Here is a 21,549-nt window from a genome sequence, read left to right on the forward strand (position 1 = left end):
TTACAGAAATAGTCTATGAATGTGAGGTGAATAGAAAATATAGAGAAAAGCTATTGATATTATTTCAATCTGGTTGAACATGTATTATGAGATTCCTAACTAAAGGATAAGAAACAGAGTTGTCATTGCATATCAATATGGATTTTTTCAAGGATTATCAGAGTCATGTCTGTTACTGTTTAAATGGATCACAGAGCACGATGGTAACACATGTATCTAATCAATTACAAGATTTATGGTAAATTAACTCATTTTTTTCTTTTCAGTAGTACTACTGCTGAAAAGACCTGTTTGCATGAAGGACTTGGATACTGAAAATGTTTCTTACATCTCAGTCACAGGGAAATCTCTGTTTCTAAACTAAAAGCTGAATATTCATCTTTCCTTCATTCTCACACTGCCTGCTAGTAATTCTTCCATTGTGCTATTGAAGTTAAAATTATATAATTGCTGCTATAATATGAATCAAAGTTGCATTGTTTTGTACTGTGTACAAGACGTAATTAGACCCTACTGGTCTATGAAGATAAGAAAATTCCATTGGGTTGGAAACCATGAAGGAGAGTCCAGTTGGGCATTTTTTTACCTTTCCTTGGAGGCAGAATTGAATTACAGCCAAAATCAGTGATCTTCACTACCATGCGATTGTCTACTACACAGTTTGTAGATTTGAGTCGACCATGGACTTCAGCTTTGCTTGAGTGCAGGTAAGACATCCCCTGCGGTTGGGAATAAAAGAGAAAGAAAGCACAATGACATATGAGACACTCAGATGTTACTGGACTCAACAAGAAAGTGAATATCTGTGCAAGTAATTAGATGGACTTCATCTGCAATGGATATGCATAAATCACAATTCCCTTTTATATTGTTTTACAAAGAAGACTTTCCAAGGTCTTAGTAACAGTCAATATTAAAAAATGAAGGAGTGGGTCATGTCATGGGAGGCCATTCTTACTCTTAGTTAACAACAATCTGACATAGCATCTTGGTTTTGTCAATATTAGAACAATATTTCCTTAAGTAATTAAGGAAATGTATTTCTTCCCACAAAAGTTTTAATTTCACTTGCAATAAATGTTTTTGGTCAATTTAATATAGATTTCTTGGAATGTCACACAAAGAAGTGCTTCCAATTACACTTTCATCCAACAGACACAAGAAGTGTGAGAGGAATTGTTCTTTATGTCTGTATCGTCTTTGAAGATCACCATACACCAGAAATATTTTTTTGAAACGTTGCAGCTGATCCTCTTAACTGCAAAGCAGAGGGCTCCAGAGCAGTCAATGCAGAGAGTGTCAGATGATGCAACAGGGCTTAGATCAGACAGAGGATCAGACTAGACAGACATAAAGGTCTCTGCTGACCTGACTGTTTATGGTTTTCTCTGTACACGGCATACATGCCAGCTGTCAATGAGCTAAACTTGAAGCGAGCATGAGGCCTGGCCAATGCAGTTTCATCTTTATTTCCTGGGATTCAGACTCCTGACTCAGAACACACAGAGGCATACAGAGGTGTGTATTTTGCCCCTTTTTACTCATTGCCTGTAAATTATCTGATCTAGTCTAAGACACTCAAATACGGTGCAATACATGAGAAGGGGCTAGCACTGAGGCACAGCAGGAAAAGAGCATTATTAAGTGGCTGTCAACTGAAGAAGGGAGTAGTTATGCTAATTTGTACCCTCTTGCTATTATTTATTCTGTTTCATCTCACTCTTCTGAACTACTTAAACTCACACCTACTTATAACCTACTGCTGGTTGTTCTTCTTCCTATCGTCCTCTTTTCTTCGTGCTCAGTATATGAAGTGCAATCTCTATCCTATGGACACTAGAACATGTATGTCATACCTGTTTCGTTTCTTTGAATGAACTTCCACTTAGGCTCCTACATGTACAGCTCATCCTTTTCTATAACTGGTAGATAGAATCTCATCAGGGTTACCACGGCTCATGTGGTCATGATACACTGTATGACATGTTGGGTCTTCTTTTCAAATACTGGGTTACCAATAATTTGGAATGGATCAGCAAATGCTACAAGAGATCACTGAGATATCAGCTGAGTTTTGGGCAGAGCAGATATATGTCTGAGACACAAACAGCCTGCAAAAGATGCAATCTCTGGAGAATGTTGTTGGACTGGTTATCCTGGACCTATCTAGACCATGCCAAATTTACAGAGATTGTGTGCACACTATACCCAAGGAACATGTTTCTTGATTAAGCAGCTTTTAGCATGTAGCCCTGATGACACTACCGAGGATGTTTTGCCTGCTTTAGGCCCTATTTCCTCTAGCAACACCTTCTTCCAGCTCCTGCTTTCATTAGCCACAAAATATTCCCATTATTGCAGCAGAATTCCCAATTAGTATTAGCATCAAATGACAGGCAAAGGTAATTTAGATTTCCTTACCCTAAGGCTTTCTTGTTAACAATTTCTGGAGGCAAAGGTCTTGTAAATGTACCTGATAAAACTTTCCTCTTTCCTCCCCACTATCCTATGCACCTACCTGAAAACACAGAACTTACTAAAAACCTACAACGTGATTTTAAAAATGTATAATGACTTTCAGTACAACAGTTCCAAATATTTGAGCATTCTTGTAACCTTTGCTCTGGAGCTCTGAAGCTTTAGTTCTGACTGACAAACCTTTTCCTGGCACAATGCAAGAATATTACAACCCCTTGCACAATATCCTACAGCAGTCACTTATTTAATAAATAGTATTGCAACAACAGTGTATGCACTAATAACTACAAGGCTTGATTACTGCAATTCCCTCTCAGCGACCTTTCATCAGAAATCTTTGCTCACATGGCCAAATCCATGTTGTTACAAGGTGGTCCCATCAATCCAAGAGGCAGCTACAATAGCAAAAAAGAAAGAAAAAACGGAGGGTGGGGTGGGAAGTAAACAGAGAAGATTTAGGGCTTCCTCTTTGGCCACCCCACCTTCTCTGTTGAACTAGAGACTGTTCCAAGAATAGTCATCACTTGGCTGTTTGCTCCGGGGAATACAGGTGACCCAACCTTTGTTCAGAAATAGATGCAGCGGCTTCTCATGCGAGCATAGTACAAGGACTGTTTGGGCCATGGTAAAAGCAGAGTGTATGAAAGTGGTGGTGTGGAAAGGGAGAAGCATCTCAAAAGAAAGGCAAAGGAACTGCTACACCTGGTCATAAGTATTTTTATAGCCTGGAGAGCTGCAGCTGGGCTTGAAAGGATAGATACTGAGATGAGAGGAACTGGAGTTGAGAAGCCATGAAATTACTTCTTTAAAAAGAGAAGCCATTCAAGTAAATATGGACAGGGTGCTTGGAGGTTTAGAAGATATGGTTTGGAAAAAGAAATACTAGAATTACATGGAAATGTGTAGGTCCCAGAAGCTTCACCATAGTATCAAGTCAAGGAATAGGAGAGGTTGTCAGATCATCCAAACAACAGTAATTTTCCTGATATTCCTAGGTACATACAAGTTTTCATGAAGAGTTTGTGAACAATCTCTACTAACACAGCTAATAATGCTCAGGAGCCATTCCACATAACAGATGCTATGTGCCAGTTCATCCCCAGGTGCCATGTCCCCTTTACCAATGGTGCAGCAAATGACTGGCTGTGCAGTCTCAGTATGAATGCAGTCATTGGGCATTTTGTCACTTCCTTCAGAGGGAATGGGATTTCTCTTTCCTTATAAATGGAGACAGTACTAATCATTATTTTCTAAGGAAACATCTGAAGGTGAACTGAAGGTGCAAAGGGTTAAAAAATACCCTGGGTTTTGAGGAGGAAGGGAAACTCCTCTGTTGATATTTAAAATGAAACTCTAACTGAACGTTAACTGAACTTGAAAGTCATTAACAAGGCCAACAAACTGTGACAATTTGGATTAAGGGGGCTTTAATAAAGCACAAGATTTTCAATATCTCTTTAGAACAGACACAATGGAATCATTCATCGTGAAGACCAGATATGAACTGGTGCATGTAGGGAAGTAGGAGGATCCTCCAATTGCAAACCACCAATAGGAAGAGGAGAGCGGCTGAGCAGTAGCCAAAAGACAGAGGGGATTCTCTACATTATCTGTAGAGGTATAATGAATTACTACACCAGTGAATTACAAAGGGTCCTTACCTACTAGCTAAACAGTTACAAGTCTCTAATGAAGAACAGAATTTCCTTTACTGTGCATATTGATTTTTCCTACCACAAGGACCTAAAAAGCAAAGATATTTTGAAAACTACTGAAAATCAGCCTTGGTTTCTGTACAAGATTATTTTTTTCCCCTCAAACTGCTTGAAATGGATAGCTGTAGTGAGAAATGAGAGTGTCTCACTCCAGGGAGAAAATCAGGATGGTACATAAGCAGTTTGTTTAGAAAAAGTTGATCCTATCTCTGGATATATATTAGAATAATTCTATGATTTGAAAAAATACAGTTTTGCTCTGTAAGCTTTACCTGAGGCCACAAAGCAGTGTGTTTTGCAGAACTAGTGACTGCATAAGCCCTACTTATTGGAGCCACTGGTCAGCAGATTGTAACCCTCTGATCTTTGGGCCACATTTCTTTGGGGTATACTTCATTTGTTTATTTATAAATAGTCTCAAGCCAGTTCTGGCCCCTATTCCCTCCTTCAGTCTGAAAGCTACTGGCTTCTCCTGCCTTGGATACCTGTTCCCAGTGGAGAACAGACTGGAAGGACATACAGCTCTAGGAAAGAAGATGACCTTAAGAGCTGTGCTCCTCAGAGGATCAGTTTTGCAAGACAGGACAGGTTGATTTACATTGCACTGTCAGCAGTCCACTTACCTTGGCAATATCGTACATGACGGAGATTTTAAATTCCCAGTCCATGAACGTGCCATCAGGGTAGGATATTTTATCATTTAAAACATCCTGCCAAGAGAAGAAAAGTTTTTCAGGGAAAAAGCAGAAGATGAGATATGGGTATACAAATTGCATGCCTTTCAACTTTGATTTTATAAAGAGTACATGCACTAGAACAGAAGTTGACTCAAAAAATAGGGAATATTAAATATATATTAAGTTTACACAGAGCTAGAAAAGTGGAGACTACAGAAAAGAAGGGTTTCTGCAATTAAAAATAGATTGTGAATTTGGTTTTCAAAACAAGTTTTTAATAACACAAAATAGCTGAGAAACAAGTGGTCAAGTTGTGCAAGAGGAAGGGAGAGGATTTTCCATGTTTTGCGCTCACAGTCCATTTCCTACCAATTTACTCCTAGCCTTACAAGTTCAAAGTAAACCGTTGCTTTATCTTTGCCTGCCAGTCATTTACAGTTCTTTCAGCCACAATGACATCCATTGATAACGGTAAACTTCCATGAGTATGCCAGTTTACCAGAAAGTAGCTTAGAGAACAATTGTTTTGCTGCCTTGCTGTGAGTTTGTTCCAGAAACCACTGCTACTGATGACAGTCTTTGTATGATCACAGAAGCAGACAATATATGCCCTCAGAAGAGCTGATGACTATCACTTCATGATTAGCACTGAAATAATATTGGTAGTAATGAACCATAAATCTTTCCATACTTTTGCCAGCATCAATTTACTATTTCTTTGTTAATTAGGGTTGTTTTCCCTTATAATGCAGATCATGCCATTTTTCTCCCTTACTATATGAAATATATTCTTTTATCTGTCCTTGCACACTCTGTGGTACACAAGCACATCAGCAGAGACAAGAGCTACAGACTGGAAAATAAGAACAAGTTATATCCTATATGCTTCCAATAGGGGACACAATACAAATACTGGCTGTTACTGTGGCCTGGGCCTGTACCTTTCCTTGACTCCCCCTCACCTCATCCTCTTGCTGCTGAGAACCATCAAAGTGACACAGCACAACTTGGGCAGGGATGGAGAGGACCAAGCAAGGCAGGGGAAACTCAGAATCAGAAACCTGCCACCTCTTGCTCAATCCATGGCTGCTGCATAAGGGTCAAAGACACAGAGATGGGGATTTCTTTTCTTACTTTGAAATTTGATAATTTGGGGGTAGAAAGAGACCCTTAAAATTCTTTACCCGCAGAGAACCTCTTTCGCAGTATTCAATCACCCCAAAGATCATGGTGTCTATCTTCACAGTGCCGTAGAACTTGGTCAGGTTGTAATAATCAATCTGTAGGAGCTGGAGCAGACACATTTAATCTGTTTTTAAAAGCAGTCATTTTTTGTACAGAAACAAAGGACATGGATATTTGTGTGACATGGCATTTTATCTCAGGCTCTGATAAGATGTATGAGTTTCCCTTAAACCAGAGTGTACTAAGGCCCTGAGTGAAGTACTTGAAGACATTTGTCATTCCAGAATCTTCTGGATTAGGGAGATAGGAGTGGCTGCTGTTGGATACTGCAAGTTAATTCCAGAGTCCACTGTAGTATCTATTATTGCCTCTCTGTCAAACCTCCCAGCTGACCAGAATAGCCATTATGAGTGACAGAATGATGTGAATCATTCAGTAAATGAGCAAGTAATAAAAATTTAATGATGCTGCATGATATTATGGAGTTTGTCCATTTAAATAGACAACTGTAGTTTACTTTGAGGTATTTTTAGAGTTTATTGAATTCACAATATAGCAGTGTTGTGTAATAGGAAAACCATTCAAAAAAAGATGCAGTACTGCAGCCAAATTAATCTCCCATGTTGAAAGAGTCTGTATGCAGAAGTCAGCAGAGAGTAACTTATATTTAAAGAGCTGCACTTGGCATTCAATAATAAGATTTAACTACAACATTCCACTACTGATGAATTAGTATGATATGAGCCAAAAGAGTGAAGTGCCTTTTAGCATCAGCTATAAAAATTGATTAAGTAAGGCCATATGACAGCACATGAATTACTTCATTCATCCTCAGCTTGACTGGCACACAGTTCAGACTCTGAAGTGGTGATGAGATCACATAACAAAGATAAAGTTCATCAAGCAATATCCTTTGAGGAACTCATTATCTGTCCACCTCACAAACATTCACAAGGATATGGCTGTTGGAGTTGACAGTGGAAAGCAATGACTTCACTCACAGACTCCATCCCACCCTGCTGTGTCCAGTTCCTACGTGCAACAGTTACCTTGTTCAGTTCTATTTTTTGCTTCTCTGAGAAATTACCATCACTGTTTTTGAGATCCTTTAGGATCACCACCTGAAGGAAAAATACCAGTGAGGAAAAAATAATAGGTTTAGTACAACAGCAATTCATCTTTGGGAAATTTGGACATTTTCCAAGAAATGTCCATACAAAGAAATACTTCAGAAACACCTGCCTACTGCTTCACTGTTGGAGATTCAGTTAATCAGCTAGTAAGTACTGGAGCTATATTTTCTTCAAAGGATTTAAATATATCAATTGTGCAGATTTTAACTCAACAAGAATATACCTCAATCAGGAAGATAGCTCTACTGAATGCACAAGAATTGCCATGTAAATGGCCTGTCCTCCATTAACCTATTCACCTCTTCAGTACCAAAATGTATCAGATTTCTGGTCCCTGTGTTTATGCTTCTACATGTACTCCTGGGCTAGGGGTTCATGGAGTCCAATATTTAGCCTTCTGCCAGTAAACAAAATACATAACAGCTGATAGGGAACAAATGGCTTACTCCTTCCATAAGAACTAACCATTTTGCAAGGTCAGGGGAGGCGGAATGACCTCCTCCCAAAAAGTGCCCTCCTAAAGGTGAGGAAGGGAGCATGGACACTGCAGTCAGGTTACCTTCTTGTCATACTTGCCCTGGCGCAGTCTCTGGGTGGTGTCACGTCTCTTATCTTCATCAATCTGAGAACAAAGAAGAATAATTAACTTGCAATTATCACCTACTCCTCACTTGACAGGTCCAGAGAGATTAGTAATGTCTGTGTGTGCTACACAGAGAAGCGTAAGCCTCTCTCTCTAGGGAGGGTCACTACATGCCGCAGAAATTGTGGGATATCCATGCCACTCCCAGGCCCTCCACCTGCTGTTTTCATGCTATTACAGAGGCATAACAAAGCACGGGGAAATAATTTGTAACAGAGACTGCAAGTCAATACCCAGCCCATTCCCCCATCATAAAATGAGCTTTACTGATGGGAACAGGTGTACTCTATTAGGGAGCAATAGATGGGGAATAATCTCTCTTTCTTCAATACAGAAGTGTGGGTTAAACAAAAAACCAAAACCAAAAACAACAACAACAACAAAGGAAAAAAAATAATTAACAGGTCCTAGTCCTACCAGAGCCATAAGGTGCTGTAGTCAGAACATGTCAAAACCCTAGCATTGATTGTCTTTAGGAGACAGAATCCAAGATCCAGCTTTGGACACTGTGCTTCTCTTACCTTCAGACTAACGTAACTTGTCTCACTGGTCTCTAGAGGCAAGATTTCCTCAGGTGGTATATGGGACCATTTTTTCCACCGGCGCTCATTATCTCTCCTGTACTTCCTGAAGAACAAGAGATGTCCTTTGGGATATCCTCCCAGTAAACCGAAACCCACAGCAGGAGATTAGGACAGGGAAGCCTCTAGTGTCACACAAGGATGGTGTGACAGGTTGATGAGACTTGAGCACAAGCCCTGTGGCTCTCATCCAGTTTTCCAGTTTGAGGATACTCTTTAATTCTCCTAGCTTTGGGAAAGCCTAAATGCTAATTTATTCTGTAGCAGAACAGAAAAGATTTAGCAGAACAACTGCTAGGCAATTGCCAGAGTCTCAGGGGTGGTCAGAAGAATTTAAAGCATAAAGGACCATCTGGATTTTATATCGTTTTCTCCTCCATGTTATTAAATGTACTTGGAAGAGAGGTCCCACAAACAAATGCAAGCCAAAGGAAGTCCTGCTGTCAACGGTGGATAGTAAGAACTGCTGTGAATACAGTGCCAGGAGAGGAGGTGCTAAGCGATGAGGTGCCTTTTTGTGGGTGTGCCTTGTATTCTGCACATTTTATAAAAATGAGGGAAGAGTCCTTGGAAACAGGAGAAAGAAACTGCTGTCTACCCTGCAAAAATTCAGAGCAAGCACTGTCTTAGAGAAAAGCTACAAGACAGCTAGTGCTCATCAAATTATCTCCTTACTTGTGCAAGTCCTTCCTCTACTAAAAAACTCCACAGGATTGACTGGAGAGTTTGCAGGAGAATCCTAACACACTGATAACTGCTGGCAAATGCTCCAAATGGCAGAACTACTGACTAATAACACAAATATTCCCTTGTTCACTACATTTTTAGCATATATTTGCATAAGAAAAGGAAGATCAACAATTGCAGTAAGAACTGTTTTTCTCTGTTCCACCTTGTAAGGTGTGTCTGCGTGTCATTAGGATGCACTACAGTTCAAACTGGTATCAGCTGGTGATTAAGAACATATCAAACTGAATTAAAATCTACTAGGTCCAATATTTAGTTACATGTTTTTCATGACTTGGACTTTCTATTTTTCAGTCAGAACTTCACAGGTAGCTGTGGAATAGTTCAAGTGTCCAAGAAACATAGGAGATAAAGAACAAATAGAGGCATTTTGTTGATTTTCGTAGGAATTTCTCTTCTTTGCTTGTTAGGGGACAATCTTTGGTAGCAACTATATTTGAGAAGTTTACTATTATTTTGATACTGAAAGTGCAAGTTTTATTCTAAAAAATACTCAGAAATCTCTTCTGTATTTGATGCTTGGGAATATCACAATGATATGTATACAATAATAATCTAATAATCTAAACAGAATCTTTAGATTTTATGCATCTGCAAATATGGAGAAGTATAGAAGAATTTTTTACAAGTCCATATATTTGTTTATTAATTTTCATAGGCATTGCAAACTTCACTGTGTGTTTATATTTTAGTGCTTAGATGTGACTGATTAGCTCCTACATATCTTGAGTACTATTGGACGTGTAAGAGTTGTGTATCTTTATCTTTGATTTTTCCCTTGTTTTAGTTAGCAAGGCAGATTGGTCTACTCAAAATAAGAGAGCCTGAGTAGCACCTGTTTCTAATAAACTTTTCTTAAGTTCCGATTTTCTTGCTTTTTCTGAAGTTCTCTGATATATAACAAAGATATAGACTGAAAACAGAGGCCCAGGTAAGATTTTTTTTAAGATTAAAGAAAATCCTATGCTTTGGAACTGCAGTGAGATTTCTTCCATCAAAAGGAAGCATCAATGATTTCTATTTCTGCTTTTTCCATAATGATAAAGCTGGACTTGAAATGCTGCATGAAATTCCAAGCTGTTAGAAAAAAATTTATGCAGGATGTTGGACTGAGTTGAAGGAATGGATCCATGCAATGAAAACACCAAAACCTCATGGTATTTGACTCCTACAGTGTCTCAAGAGAAATACCACCTTCTAGATCGAACTTTTATGTCACCAGTACATTAAAGAAATGCAAGTGAATCCCAAGAAAGCCAAAGATGTAAAGTGGAAAAATTCTGAAGATTGGTCTGAGACTTCTATTTCTGTATATGTATAGGAATCAGAGCTTTTTAGCAGATACAAGAACACTGAGCCTTGCTGCATCTTCACCCTTAATTATTAACCTGTCATAACAACACCATGGATGCAAGCTCTACTTAGCAAATACCAGAGTTCACACTAGGGACAACCATACAGGTCTGTAAGGTAAGCTAATGAGTGGCTCTTCAAGGAGAGATCAAAGGCATTGTCCTAGTGGGAAAACTCTTCAAGGACAAACAAACAGAAAGCCAGAGGGGTTGGTACCTTAGAATCAGCAAAGAGATGATCAGAACTAGAATCACAATTCCCGTGAGTGTAAAGACAGCAATAGTCAAGATGTGTGGGCCTGCAGAAAAGAAAAAAATGAAAGATAAACAATTTCATGGAAAACAATATTGTATTTGAGAAATTACCCTCACACGTATGTACAAATCACAGTAGCTGACCAAGGATACTTTTTGGTCACATCCAGCTTGAGAGGCTTTGGTAAAGTCCAGCACTGCCTTGGAATTGACATTTGCCTCTTTCAATGTGGGATGAAGCATGACCCAGAGGAGTGCAGTCTTACATCCCCACCTGAGGCATGGGCAGTCTGTGGGGACACCCAGGCAATGGTGCTACTGTGTGGACTGTACTCTTCAGTAGGAAATTAATATGTTGTAGAGGGAAATTAATCTGGTGGCAGCACAAAGCCAGTAAAGTATCCTTGGAAGCTGCCAGGAGCCAAACAGTTTGAAAATCATGTTGTTCAGGCATCTGAGGACTTAGACCCAAAAACCACAGAGCACACAAGGGTTCTAACCCTGAGCAGGTAGACAGGATGAACAAGGCTGGGAACTGACTAAGGTTTTAATGTTGATTGTCTTACTGTGGAAGAGCAAACTGAAGCCTCTCTCATGTCTGTTCTTGGAGCTCGGGGGTACTGGGAAGGAAAGTTGGCAGCCCCCAACTTCCTTTGAAGAATAACAGGCCATTATCACAGAGCTTCAGCTGGTGGTCACATGTCTAGAGTGAACCTGCTTTACTGAGCAAGTGTCTCAAGCAAAAAAGGCTGAGGACAATCCAGTTTTGCAGATTGCCATGTTGATTAAGGACAGTAAAAGAGCTGAAATATTCAGCCTTACTGAGGCTAATATACTTCTGTATGTGTCCAAAAACAGAAAAAACAGAAAAAATTATCAACTGTAAAAATTAGCAAATAAATAAAAATCAAATTTACACATACTAGCTGCCTTCAGAACCAAGCCACAATTGAGGAGGGATTTTCAACATACCAATTTTTGTGCCTACATCTGACATAGGATTCAGTTTATGAAATTCTCTGGATTTTGGACCCAGATTTCTGCTTTGATTTTTTTCGTTCTGGGTATCACATCTCCCCACCTTCTTTCAGTATGTTCACATGGGCCTCTTTCAGTATGTCTAAGGGCCTCACGGTAATTTAGTATTGGTCTGATGCTCTCTGATGAAAACCATCAATACTATCGCTCTCCTCCACAAGTTAAGTCAGCACTATAAAATGAGAGATAAATGAGAATGGGCAAAGACATTTTGCATGAAAATTGTCTGAAACTTCAGGTTTGTGAATTGTGGCATGCAGCTTCAAGAAACAGATTACAATTTTCTATGGAAGTGCTGCGGAACCATAATTTCCCTTTCCTGAGGATCTGTTGCCACCTTCTGGCTCTTAGTTTTACAACAGGCAGAATGAGACATATTGACTGCTCCTCTGGAAGCAAAAACGTTTATCTACTGAAGAATGATCTTATCCATGTTTAGAATGAGGGTTAAAACTTTCTGAATAAGGGGAAAATATGGATGAGGCCCCGTTTTTTTCACGGAATACTAGAAGGAAGGTAGGCAGCAGAACTGGGTCAGCTGTTCTCAGTTATAGCTTAGGAAGAAGCAGGGCTTTCTGGTTGTCTGTGCTGCTCACCTACCTGGAGGAAAAAAGATATTCCAGGACGGAAGGTTTTGACTGGCTTTAGCAAGGCGCAGTGATTACTTAAACTTTGACCATTCTCCTTTTTGGGGGGATATATTTATTTAGAATCACAATGAAGGAAGGGGTTTTTTTGTTTTGTTTGTTTTTTGGGTTTTTTGTTTTTGTTTTTGTTTTTTTTTAATGTGAAAACAAAATAATCAAGTGCCTTTGGGTGGCAGTTTCACTTTAGTTTAGTATGGCTTGGCCACAGTGTGAGGCTTCAGTTAAGCACTAGATGTTAAGCTACTGACATTTGTAGACATTGGCTTTTTGGAATTCTTTTTCCCCCCTTGTGCAGCAGCTTCAAACAAGGACATACTGAAGGGAATATTTGGAGGATATTTCAGATCCATTAACAACACAGCATGTTATGGGGCCCAAGGGATGGATGAGAATGGGACTGGAACAACATCAAGACAGGAGCCAGAAAGCACAAAGCTCGTGGTGCTGGTACAGGGAGACCTGGTGGCTCATGTGTGCAGTGTTGCTGTCTCTGCACGGACAGCACTCCTCATGGTCATACCAAGGGAGACCAGAGATTTGACCAGAGATGAAAAATGAAATCTCCACTGAAATCCCTCTGCTCTTCTCAGAACTAACTTGAGTCTCATCAAAGTTGCTGCCTCCCTCCTCCTGGTAACTCCCATGGGTCCCTGGCAATAAACCACTACTCCTGCCTCTCTTATGAGGGATAAAGCCTCATTTGAGGGCATCTGATTTACTTTACTGAGGAATAAAAATGTTTAAATTTTACCACCTTACTGTGAATGGACTCTTAGTTAGCAGAAGGTGTTTATCTCTCCAGTTATGCTTTGCCTCTTCCATAATGGAGGCAAGCAATACAGCAAATTAATGGGACACCTTTAGCAGAGACTTTTAACAGCAGCATCTCTGGATTCTCACTGATGGAATGACTCAGGTGAACACTAAACCACTGTGCACTAACCCTTGCAATTACTGCCACTGCAATAATTTTTATTCTGCATATCATACCCTGAAGTATATGCCCTTCCACTGCCAATCACCATGTGGCAGCAGTCTTAAAGGGGGAAACAATCTCAGTCTGATCAGACTGCCAAGGCTGTACTCTGCTATGCTGAATAACAAGGGACTTCATCTATTCTATCCAGGAGTCACCAAAAACTCAAAAGGAAAGAAGGTGGTGATTTCTGATATTTTGGATTTAAAGTTTGGGTGTAAATAGAGCCATAACCTAGTTTCCCATGGTCTTTCTTCAAAGAGTCAGCTCTTCTCAGAGCCCCCTGAATCTGCACAGTGCTGTGTCCTTTCCCCAGTTCCCTACAACAATGATAAAGTGGCAAACAGAAGCCACCATGCTCCATCAGATACAGAAATGCAGAGTCAGATAATAACTCATCATAACCTTAATTCTGCAGCCTTTCCTGAACAGCCTTTCAAGCAGTTCACACCACTACCATCTTCTAGTGAAGATTTTTAATTTGGGGGTGACTTCTTCTGAAATACCCCATGGTATTCCTCATAATCACTGGCACAGTACTGAGTTTTCAAGAGACTTAGTATCAGCACCAAAACAGAAATAAAGGTTTTGAACTGGACTGGAGGCAGAGAACATGGAGGGGATGAGGCAGGAGAAGGAAAGATGCTGTTCTGCACCCAGCTCCTAGCATCACTGGCTGGGGGCAGTGTGAAGGTAGCATGCTGGATCACACAGCAGGTGGATCTCAGGACTGTGTGACTTTTCATCAAAGAGGCAGGTGGTAGGCTTAATGGGTGTCTCACCAGTGCCTGGAGTATCACTGGGCAGCTTGTGGTTCTTCCAAATAAAATCCGGACTGTTAGTCGCCTCGCATGTGTCATTGCTTTGAGTGTTGAAATACAGAAGAGGTTTGAACTACGGATGGGAGGAGGGAAGAAATGCAGTCAGCAACTGTGTTCTCTCTTTTGTCCCTTGCTTCAGACTACCCTTAATAAATGTACTGCCCAAACTCTAATTTTCCTGCTACAGTGGTGCATTTCTCAGTGTAGCCATATGTTTGGCTGCTATATTCTTTCTCATTCCTTCCCTCTCTCTGAAAATAAATTTACCAATCCCACAAAATACCAGCTGCACTTCACTTACTGAATCACCAGATTACATCAATCCTGTCAGTCTCCAGCACACCTCACATGACTTCTGGCACTCACGGAATGCCTTGGCACTCCACCACTCCTGCTGCAGTTATTTTCATCATTCTTATGCAATAGTACAGGGCATTCTGTTTCTCCTTTCATATATAAGGTTGAACAGTTGCACCCTGCACATACGTACATAATTTGCAGCCTGTGATGTATACAGCACGGTCAGATTGGTATCAATGTCTCCAAATTCATCTAGAGTCACAGGACCCACTACACCTGCAGACACAAGGAATTAGTTAGAGGGCTTGCATTTTCAGAAACACAAATATGGGGCAGGAAGGATTGGATAAATAAAAGGATTTCTGATACTTAGGATACTTTTCTTCTTCATGTATATGCTAGATATGTATCAGCTCAGTGTGGTGCTCTTAACTTTTCTTTTAATACCGCACTACACTTTCTCTACAAAGTCCAATAAAAAGTGTTGAACTGACAGCACTGAAGAGGAAAGTCTCCCTCTAGCTACAACAAAATATATTTGTCAGATTTCTTCAGCATACCAAGAATGTCAGAGTCACCTCCCTTGAAGAGACCATTTTGGAAGTGAGAAGCAAAATAGTCTGTTTCCACCTGCAGTCTGAATATATCAGCAGTAAAGGAAATACAAGGATACTTTCACTCCCTTTATTCTTTTGAAAGCTCTAATAATAATGTTTTAACCATGTTCTTTTTGCCTTTAGCCTCCTCTCTCTGTATGTCAGCAAACGTGCACATTGAGAAATTGCCTGTGTAGCACATTACAAGGATTTTAAGGTGAAACTTCCCAAATCCCTCAGCACAGCTTGACTTTGCTTCCATGAAATCAGTTGCCTCAACATGAGCACAAGCTTAGCCAGTATGCACCACTCCGAAAAGTGTCACCTTCATTTTCCCCCTTTTTTATAAGAGGATTTTTTGATCATTTCAGATTGTCCGTTTGCTGTTGTTGATGATGACTTGTTTTATTTCTCCTAAGTTCACGATCAGCATTATTTTAGTTCAGCAATTCCCTTCTTCCTTTTCACCGTAAAAACTGATGCTAACTTCATGATCCACCTCCTTAATATCAAAACAATTGTTGTATGAAATCCCTACTGTACCAGACTCCATCACAAGAAAGAATGAAGGTGATCCAACACCTATCACTTTCAGAATTTTTTTTTTAACTAAACCTATAAATTATAATGAGCATTACAGTGCTGTATTTTAGATGAGTAAAAATGTCTGTGCAACTTAACTTTCAAACAGAAGAGATGAGTTTACTGACACTCAGAAAGGGATGCTGTCTCCAGGAGGAATTAGTAAATTATATTTTGCTAGGTATTGGATACCATGGTTATAGCAAAGATAAGCCTGCAACCTTTCCTATCTTAGGAAAATCTGGGAAACTTCTACACATATATTTGCTGAATGTAGGTGGGGCATATACACAAAACTTTCAGTCATCACTTTGGTACAGATCTCTGATATGAAGCAACAACTGGACTATACTCCCAGAGAGATAATGTTTTCACTTCCTTGTGTAAGTTTTGCCTCTGTCTTTTCCTATTATTGAATTCTGTGATTTTAAGCCCATGGCCTACAAAACAAAAGCCCACCAGTGCTAGACAACTTGTGAGAGGAACAAGAAAGTTGATTAAGAGCCAACCCACTGTCAACTGGCCTACACCCACACTGCAGGCATCCAGGCCTACATGGCTTTGTAAACTGGAAAAGGTTGGAAACTACTTAATTAAAGCTCAGCCAAGTGACTTCAGAGTCATTTTGAACATCAAATACTGAAAATAACATCCTTGTAAAAATTATATAAAAAGAAAAAAGTCTGGGAATAAAACTCATTGAAAGGCTTGGACTTGTTTAGTGTAGAAGTGACTTGTCCTAAGAGTGTTTAAAATCAAATTTCTTTCCCCTCATCAATTCAGTGAACCCTGCAAAGGATGGTACTTTTTTTACCTTCAAAAGTGGTATTTCGGAATTCATGGATTAAATTGAAAGGTGACATTGGGCTCTGTGAGATGACAAATTTCTTGACACTATATCCAAACAGCAACACTGCATTAAAATAGCCAGCAAGAAAGTCATCTTCCATCTAGAGCAAAAGAAAATAAAAAATGATTGTTTGAGAGTTCATGTTTCTGCCATAAAAACTTTGATTAGCTCCATTTGGCAGAAACTCCAGCACAGAACACCAGAATCTGCTGAACACTGAGTGAGTAGATGGCCAATGCCACATGAGTGTTCTCATTTTGAAAAAGAAAGGTAAACAAAATATATTTTTGATATATGAAGACAGGGAGGTGCTGAAAACTTAAAAGAGGCCAATGTAAAGGTCTGGCATGCTGATCCTGGTGCAAAGGATTCAAGAAATCCTACACTGTAGGTTCTTGGCAGTTCTGCTTTGCTCAGAGTGTCCCAAAGACCCTGGCATTAGATTAGAGTTTCTGAGCAGATAATTCAGTGTGGTGCCAGCAAGTTTGGGCTTCCCAGTGGTCACAGCTCAGGGGCAAGGAGCTGTGCCAGAATTTCCAGCAGCCTGCCATAGAGCTGGCACCCAAAAAGCATTGAGCCCAGGCTGGGGGATCTAGAAGCCCTGTAAATCCAGCCAGAAGGTTCAGGCTGCCTGCTGGAGAGCTGGAGCTCAAAGCCAGAAATCCTGGAAGAAACTCTACATGAAGGACCTGGTTCCTGGGCAGATGGCAGGAGTATCAGTTTCACTAAACAAATGCAGCATTTTCATAGGTTCTGCTTTTCTGGAAATTAAAAAAAAAACAAACAAACTTATTTCCTATGGCAAAAAAAAGGTTCCTGATTTTGAAGCTTATCTGGAAAGCCACTGGAAAGAAACTGCAATGGCTGTCATCTCTTAGACATATCTGCACAGACAAATTAGCCAACAATTATTAGTTCTGAACTTTCCATGCTCACATCTCAATTACACATATAGATCTTTTTGAGTGATGCCTTGCAGCTACGTGTAAGAGCGTCAGTCACTCAGATATGGAGTGGGAAAAGCATGTGCCAGTAAGTCTCCCTCATGCCCCATGAATAGGAGACTTGCAGAAGAAATTAAAAGTTTGAGTTGAACTTCATAAAGCAGGATTATGAGATCCTGCAGATTTGCCTTAGGATACTATATTTTGACATCATTACATCAGGACAAAATACCATCCTGCAATATTATAAAGAGATACCAGCTTAGAAGCATGACAGGGGATGATTACAGCTGCATTTTTAGTTTTCACTTCCTCATACATGAACAGAAATGAACCAAATGCAATAATCAGATATAAAATAGCGTTCTTACCAGGATGTTGTCCTCCATCTCTATGTAGTCTCTAATTACAGTATTGTAGCTGTAATTAGCTGGTGGCAGGGTCAGGACAAGCACGTTGCGCATGTAATCAGCTGAGATGTTCTTCTTGAAGTACACGTTACTGCAAAGCAAAGCATAAGAACCCCATGAGCACTGAACAATAGGGTCAGTGGTATCCATAACAATCACCCACTTGTTCCAAACAGCAGTGTTATTTAACAGGTTAAAACAGTAGTTCTAAAAATAAAATTTCATCATGCACACAACTCTTTGTATCATTCATTCCCTGATGCTAGCTTTTGTGCCTAAATACATTAAAAGGTAATATCAAGGAGATCTGCCAATCTGACACTCAAAGGTTGTTGTGAACTACGATTATTGTAACTGTTTGTTTTCTGCCCTGTTTATTTCCTCTTTTTTTTTTTTTTTCAAGCAGAGTTTACGTTTATTAAAACTCAGTTTCTCCTTGGAATCCACAATACTGCAGTCATAGTTTCTTCGTGTTACTGTTCCTTTTTCTGAGCTCTTCCGCACTCTTTTTGCTTGTTCTGCTAATTTTGATATTTCCTGCTAGAATTGAGCACAGCAGGAGTTGCACTAAAAGCATTTAACAGGAGGAAATGAAACAATCACAGAGGTGCAGAGAGCAGATTATTGATTCATTTGCTTAATTCAGTGAGATAGGAAAGTCAGAGGAAACTCTGTCAACTTGAAAACTCTGCTAAAACAAGCAGAAGATGTTGTAGCTTTCAGTTATCTTTGGTTTCATCACCCTGACAAGCCAGCTGGAAGCGCTTCACAGACTGGCCACGACCACATTCACAGGTTAAAGAAGAATTCAGGAATAGATATTAGTGTCAGCTGGCAGCATCTGTCAGTGGTTATGGCTAGATTGATAGAAAAAATAATTGTGTGAGCTTTCTCTCATTATTCATGTTTTATCACACTTTTATTTTCTCGGTCAGTACTGACTGTACAGTACAATCAGTACTGTATTAAGACTTTTTGGAGAGCATAGACTCTGCTCCATGGCCATTTGATTGGATTCTTACACCAGAGCCCTGTCCCTGCCTTTCCCTGAACCTTCTGACTCTTACAATGCACGTTTCACCCTAAAGAATTTCAAAATTTTCAAATTTTTTTCATCCAGGCTTGGACTGAACTAGCCAGTTGAAAAGGAAACCTCATTAAACTCCACTAGACTGGATAATCCTCCAGCATCCCACCTCTTTTGAGGGAGGCTTAAAGACTGTGTTTGTGTCCTGCTTGCCAGATAGCTCAGAGCTGAAGAAAATTTAAATCTATCACTTTTTCAGAGGCACTTCACTCCTGGAGAAGTATGGGACTTTGCCTATTCTCCCTCCTACAGCTTGAGTTTTCATCTAATACATCTGTCTGTATTTTGGGTTTTTTTTAAGAAGAATAATGTGATTTGAGATACTCAGCAAAATAAGGGGTCTGTAGAAAGTTTAAGAAGGGCAGCATATAAAAAAGCCTGAGGCAGCTGGGTATATCAGAAGGATGCATATCACACCAAAGAATCCCCTAATCACCCTCAACTATTGTAATGCAACAATTATATCTACAATGCCAGTGTTAAAGCACTCACATACACAGTTCCCACTGTGTATTTGCAAAGAAACAGGAGTTGAGGTCAGTTGCCCCAGGAAAGGCAAATGGGGATTCCTAGTGCCTGGATAAAATTGTGGAATGTGAAAGCTCTTAGAGGCACTTCTGAAAAATAGATATGGTGAACCTGAAAGCATACAGGATAGAGAAGATCCTGTTAAAACCTGAGCAGGATCCAGTTTGGAACCAAAGGTTTAATCTCTGAAATCATTAACCCAGAGTTTCTCAGAACTGACCTGCTATGGCCAGCTTTAGACACAAGAGCTGGGAAGTCCCACTGGCCCTAGAAGTTCATGGAATCTTTTTGCTACACCAACAGTGAAGTAACATCAAGGCATGGGCACACACATTTGCCTTGCCTTGATCATCCATCCATCCATCCATCCATCCATCCATCCATCCATCCATCCATCCATCCATCCCACCAGCACTGCCCCAGGCAATTAACTTTCTCCCAGACTGTGACTTGCTATGGCAACCGGGACTATACCCAAAACCCACCTGGTTTAGGTATCTACACTTAGTTGTACTGATGTAATCTCTGCTGTGTCACTTAGGTTTAGGGCCAGAGATCAGCTCTCAGTCCTCATATACAGCCAAGGCTTTTGGGGATACCATTGGTAAAGCCAATTTATGTCAGACATCTTCTATAAAGAGTTTTGTAATTAGCAGTGTTAAGAGGAAATGAAACAATAGAAAACTTAGGTTTGCTAAGAAACTTCTCTGAGAAGTTATGTTTCTGTGGTTATAAAGATGTTGAAGAGAGGGTTATAAAGTGCAAGAGTTATAAACTGGGAGGACAGTTATGTCACATAAATAATTTAAAAATTGAATAAATGGAGTGTAGAAAAATATACTGTAAGTCCTATTTACATAATTGTCTGGTTGGGCAGAGTGTATGAAAAAGGTACCATATCTCAAACAGACCATATCTCATGGCCATTCTGACTTTGGACTCTGTGCTTCTTTCATGGTTTCCTGCACTGAGGAGCCCACAGGAAGACATTAAACCTGCCTGCTCTGTTGCTGCCTCAGAAAAACATTATATGAGCCCAAAGGGATTTTGTAGAGGATGTGCCATGAATTAAATACTATGCACACTATTTAAATGGCAAGACATGAGGAAAGATGGGAATAGAAAACATTTTTGTGAAAGAGCATTTCTTCAACAAATCAGTTCCACTCAGATTATTTCCATTACCTATATCCACCAGCAAATTGCAGAGAAAGGAAGAAAAGCAAAGGTGATACTTTACTTGAAGAGATCTATCAGGATGATAACGATGTCATTATCCACCTTCTCCGTCCCTAGGTCTGAGCTGATGTCCTCTGGAGAGCCACACATGATGATCACTACAGAATGGGCAAAAATGGAGACAGACTGGTGAGATTTGCAGACAAGAAGAGCATGTTTGCCTGCTCCCCCATGTTTGAGTAGCAGGCAGTAGAGCAGCTCTGGGTTAAGACACATTATCTGTGCTGTACTGGGGCCCAGGCACAGAGCTCCAGCCTCTCTGCAGTAAAACCAGGATATCTGAGGGGAAGTGGCAAAAGATGCTTCAACACCTGCACCATTTTCTGTCTGATTGCAGCAGAGCACTACCATTATCTCACTCAAATAATCATTAGGAGTTGTGGTGCCATAACAGCTACTCAATATGAACATTTCTAGGTTAAATGGCCTTCAAGTAATGTTTCCATTAGATTGCTTACTCTCACACTCACTTGGCCTGCTGATGCCAGGTGCTTAGTCTTAGGAGAAGATGAGGTATTTATTCATTCATTTTTCTAGTTTAGAGGAATCATTTCCAGAAGTGCCCCTTGATGTCAAAAATGAGGTCCATAAATGTACCAGGGCTGCAAACACATGAATTGTAGAGAGCCTGCAGTATCTATATTCTTGTAATATTTAAAGCCCTTCTTAGAGAAATTGTGATCCCTGGATTTCTTAATCTCCCACAAAAAACAGCTTGTGCCTAGATGGGATAATTTACCCCAAAAGCTCTCTGGAACCAGGATA

The 21,549-nt window shown here is 40.0% G+C and overlaps 1 protein-coding gene across 1 annotated transcript in view; it reads right to left on the reverse strand.

Annotated features, from left to right (window-relative positions):
• Positions 1–21,549, reverse strand: part of GUCY2C (guanylate cyclase 2C) — a 44,156-nt gene that overhangs the window by 15,342 nt on the left and 7,265 nt on the right. Inside the window, exons 6-17 of the mRNA XM_053978232.1 lie at positions 20,786–20,882; positions 17,892–18,021; positions 16,541–16,676; positions 14,739–14,824; positions 14,210–14,321; positions 10,729–10,810; positions 8,353–8,458; positions 7,748–7,810; positions 7,105–7,176; positions 6,055–6,159; positions 4,817–4,903; positions 587–719 (exon numbers count right to left, since the gene is read on the reverse strand). Of these exons, the coding sequence (XP_053834207.1) occupies positions 587–719; positions 4,817–4,903; positions 6,055–6,159; positions 7,105–7,176; positions 7,748–7,810; positions 8,353–8,458; positions 10,729–10,810; positions 14,210–14,321; positions 14,739–14,824; positions 16,541–16,676; positions 17,892–18,021; positions 20,786–20,882 (1,209 nt within the window). The remainder of the gene's footprint in view (positions 1–586; positions 720–4,816; positions 4,904–6,054; positions 6,160–7,104; positions 7,177–7,747; positions 7,811–8,352; positions 8,459–10,728; positions 10,811–14,209; positions 14,322–14,738; positions 14,825–16,540; positions 16,677–17,891; positions 18,022–20,785; positions 20,883–21,549) is intronic.

This window comes from Vidua macroura, chromosome 5, assembly GCF_024509145.1.
Source record: "Vidua macroura isolate BioBank_ID:100142 chromosome 5, ASM2450914v1, whole genome shotgun sequence".
NCBI lineage: Eukaryota > Metazoa > Chordata > Aves > Passeriformes > Viduidae > Vidua > Vidua macroura.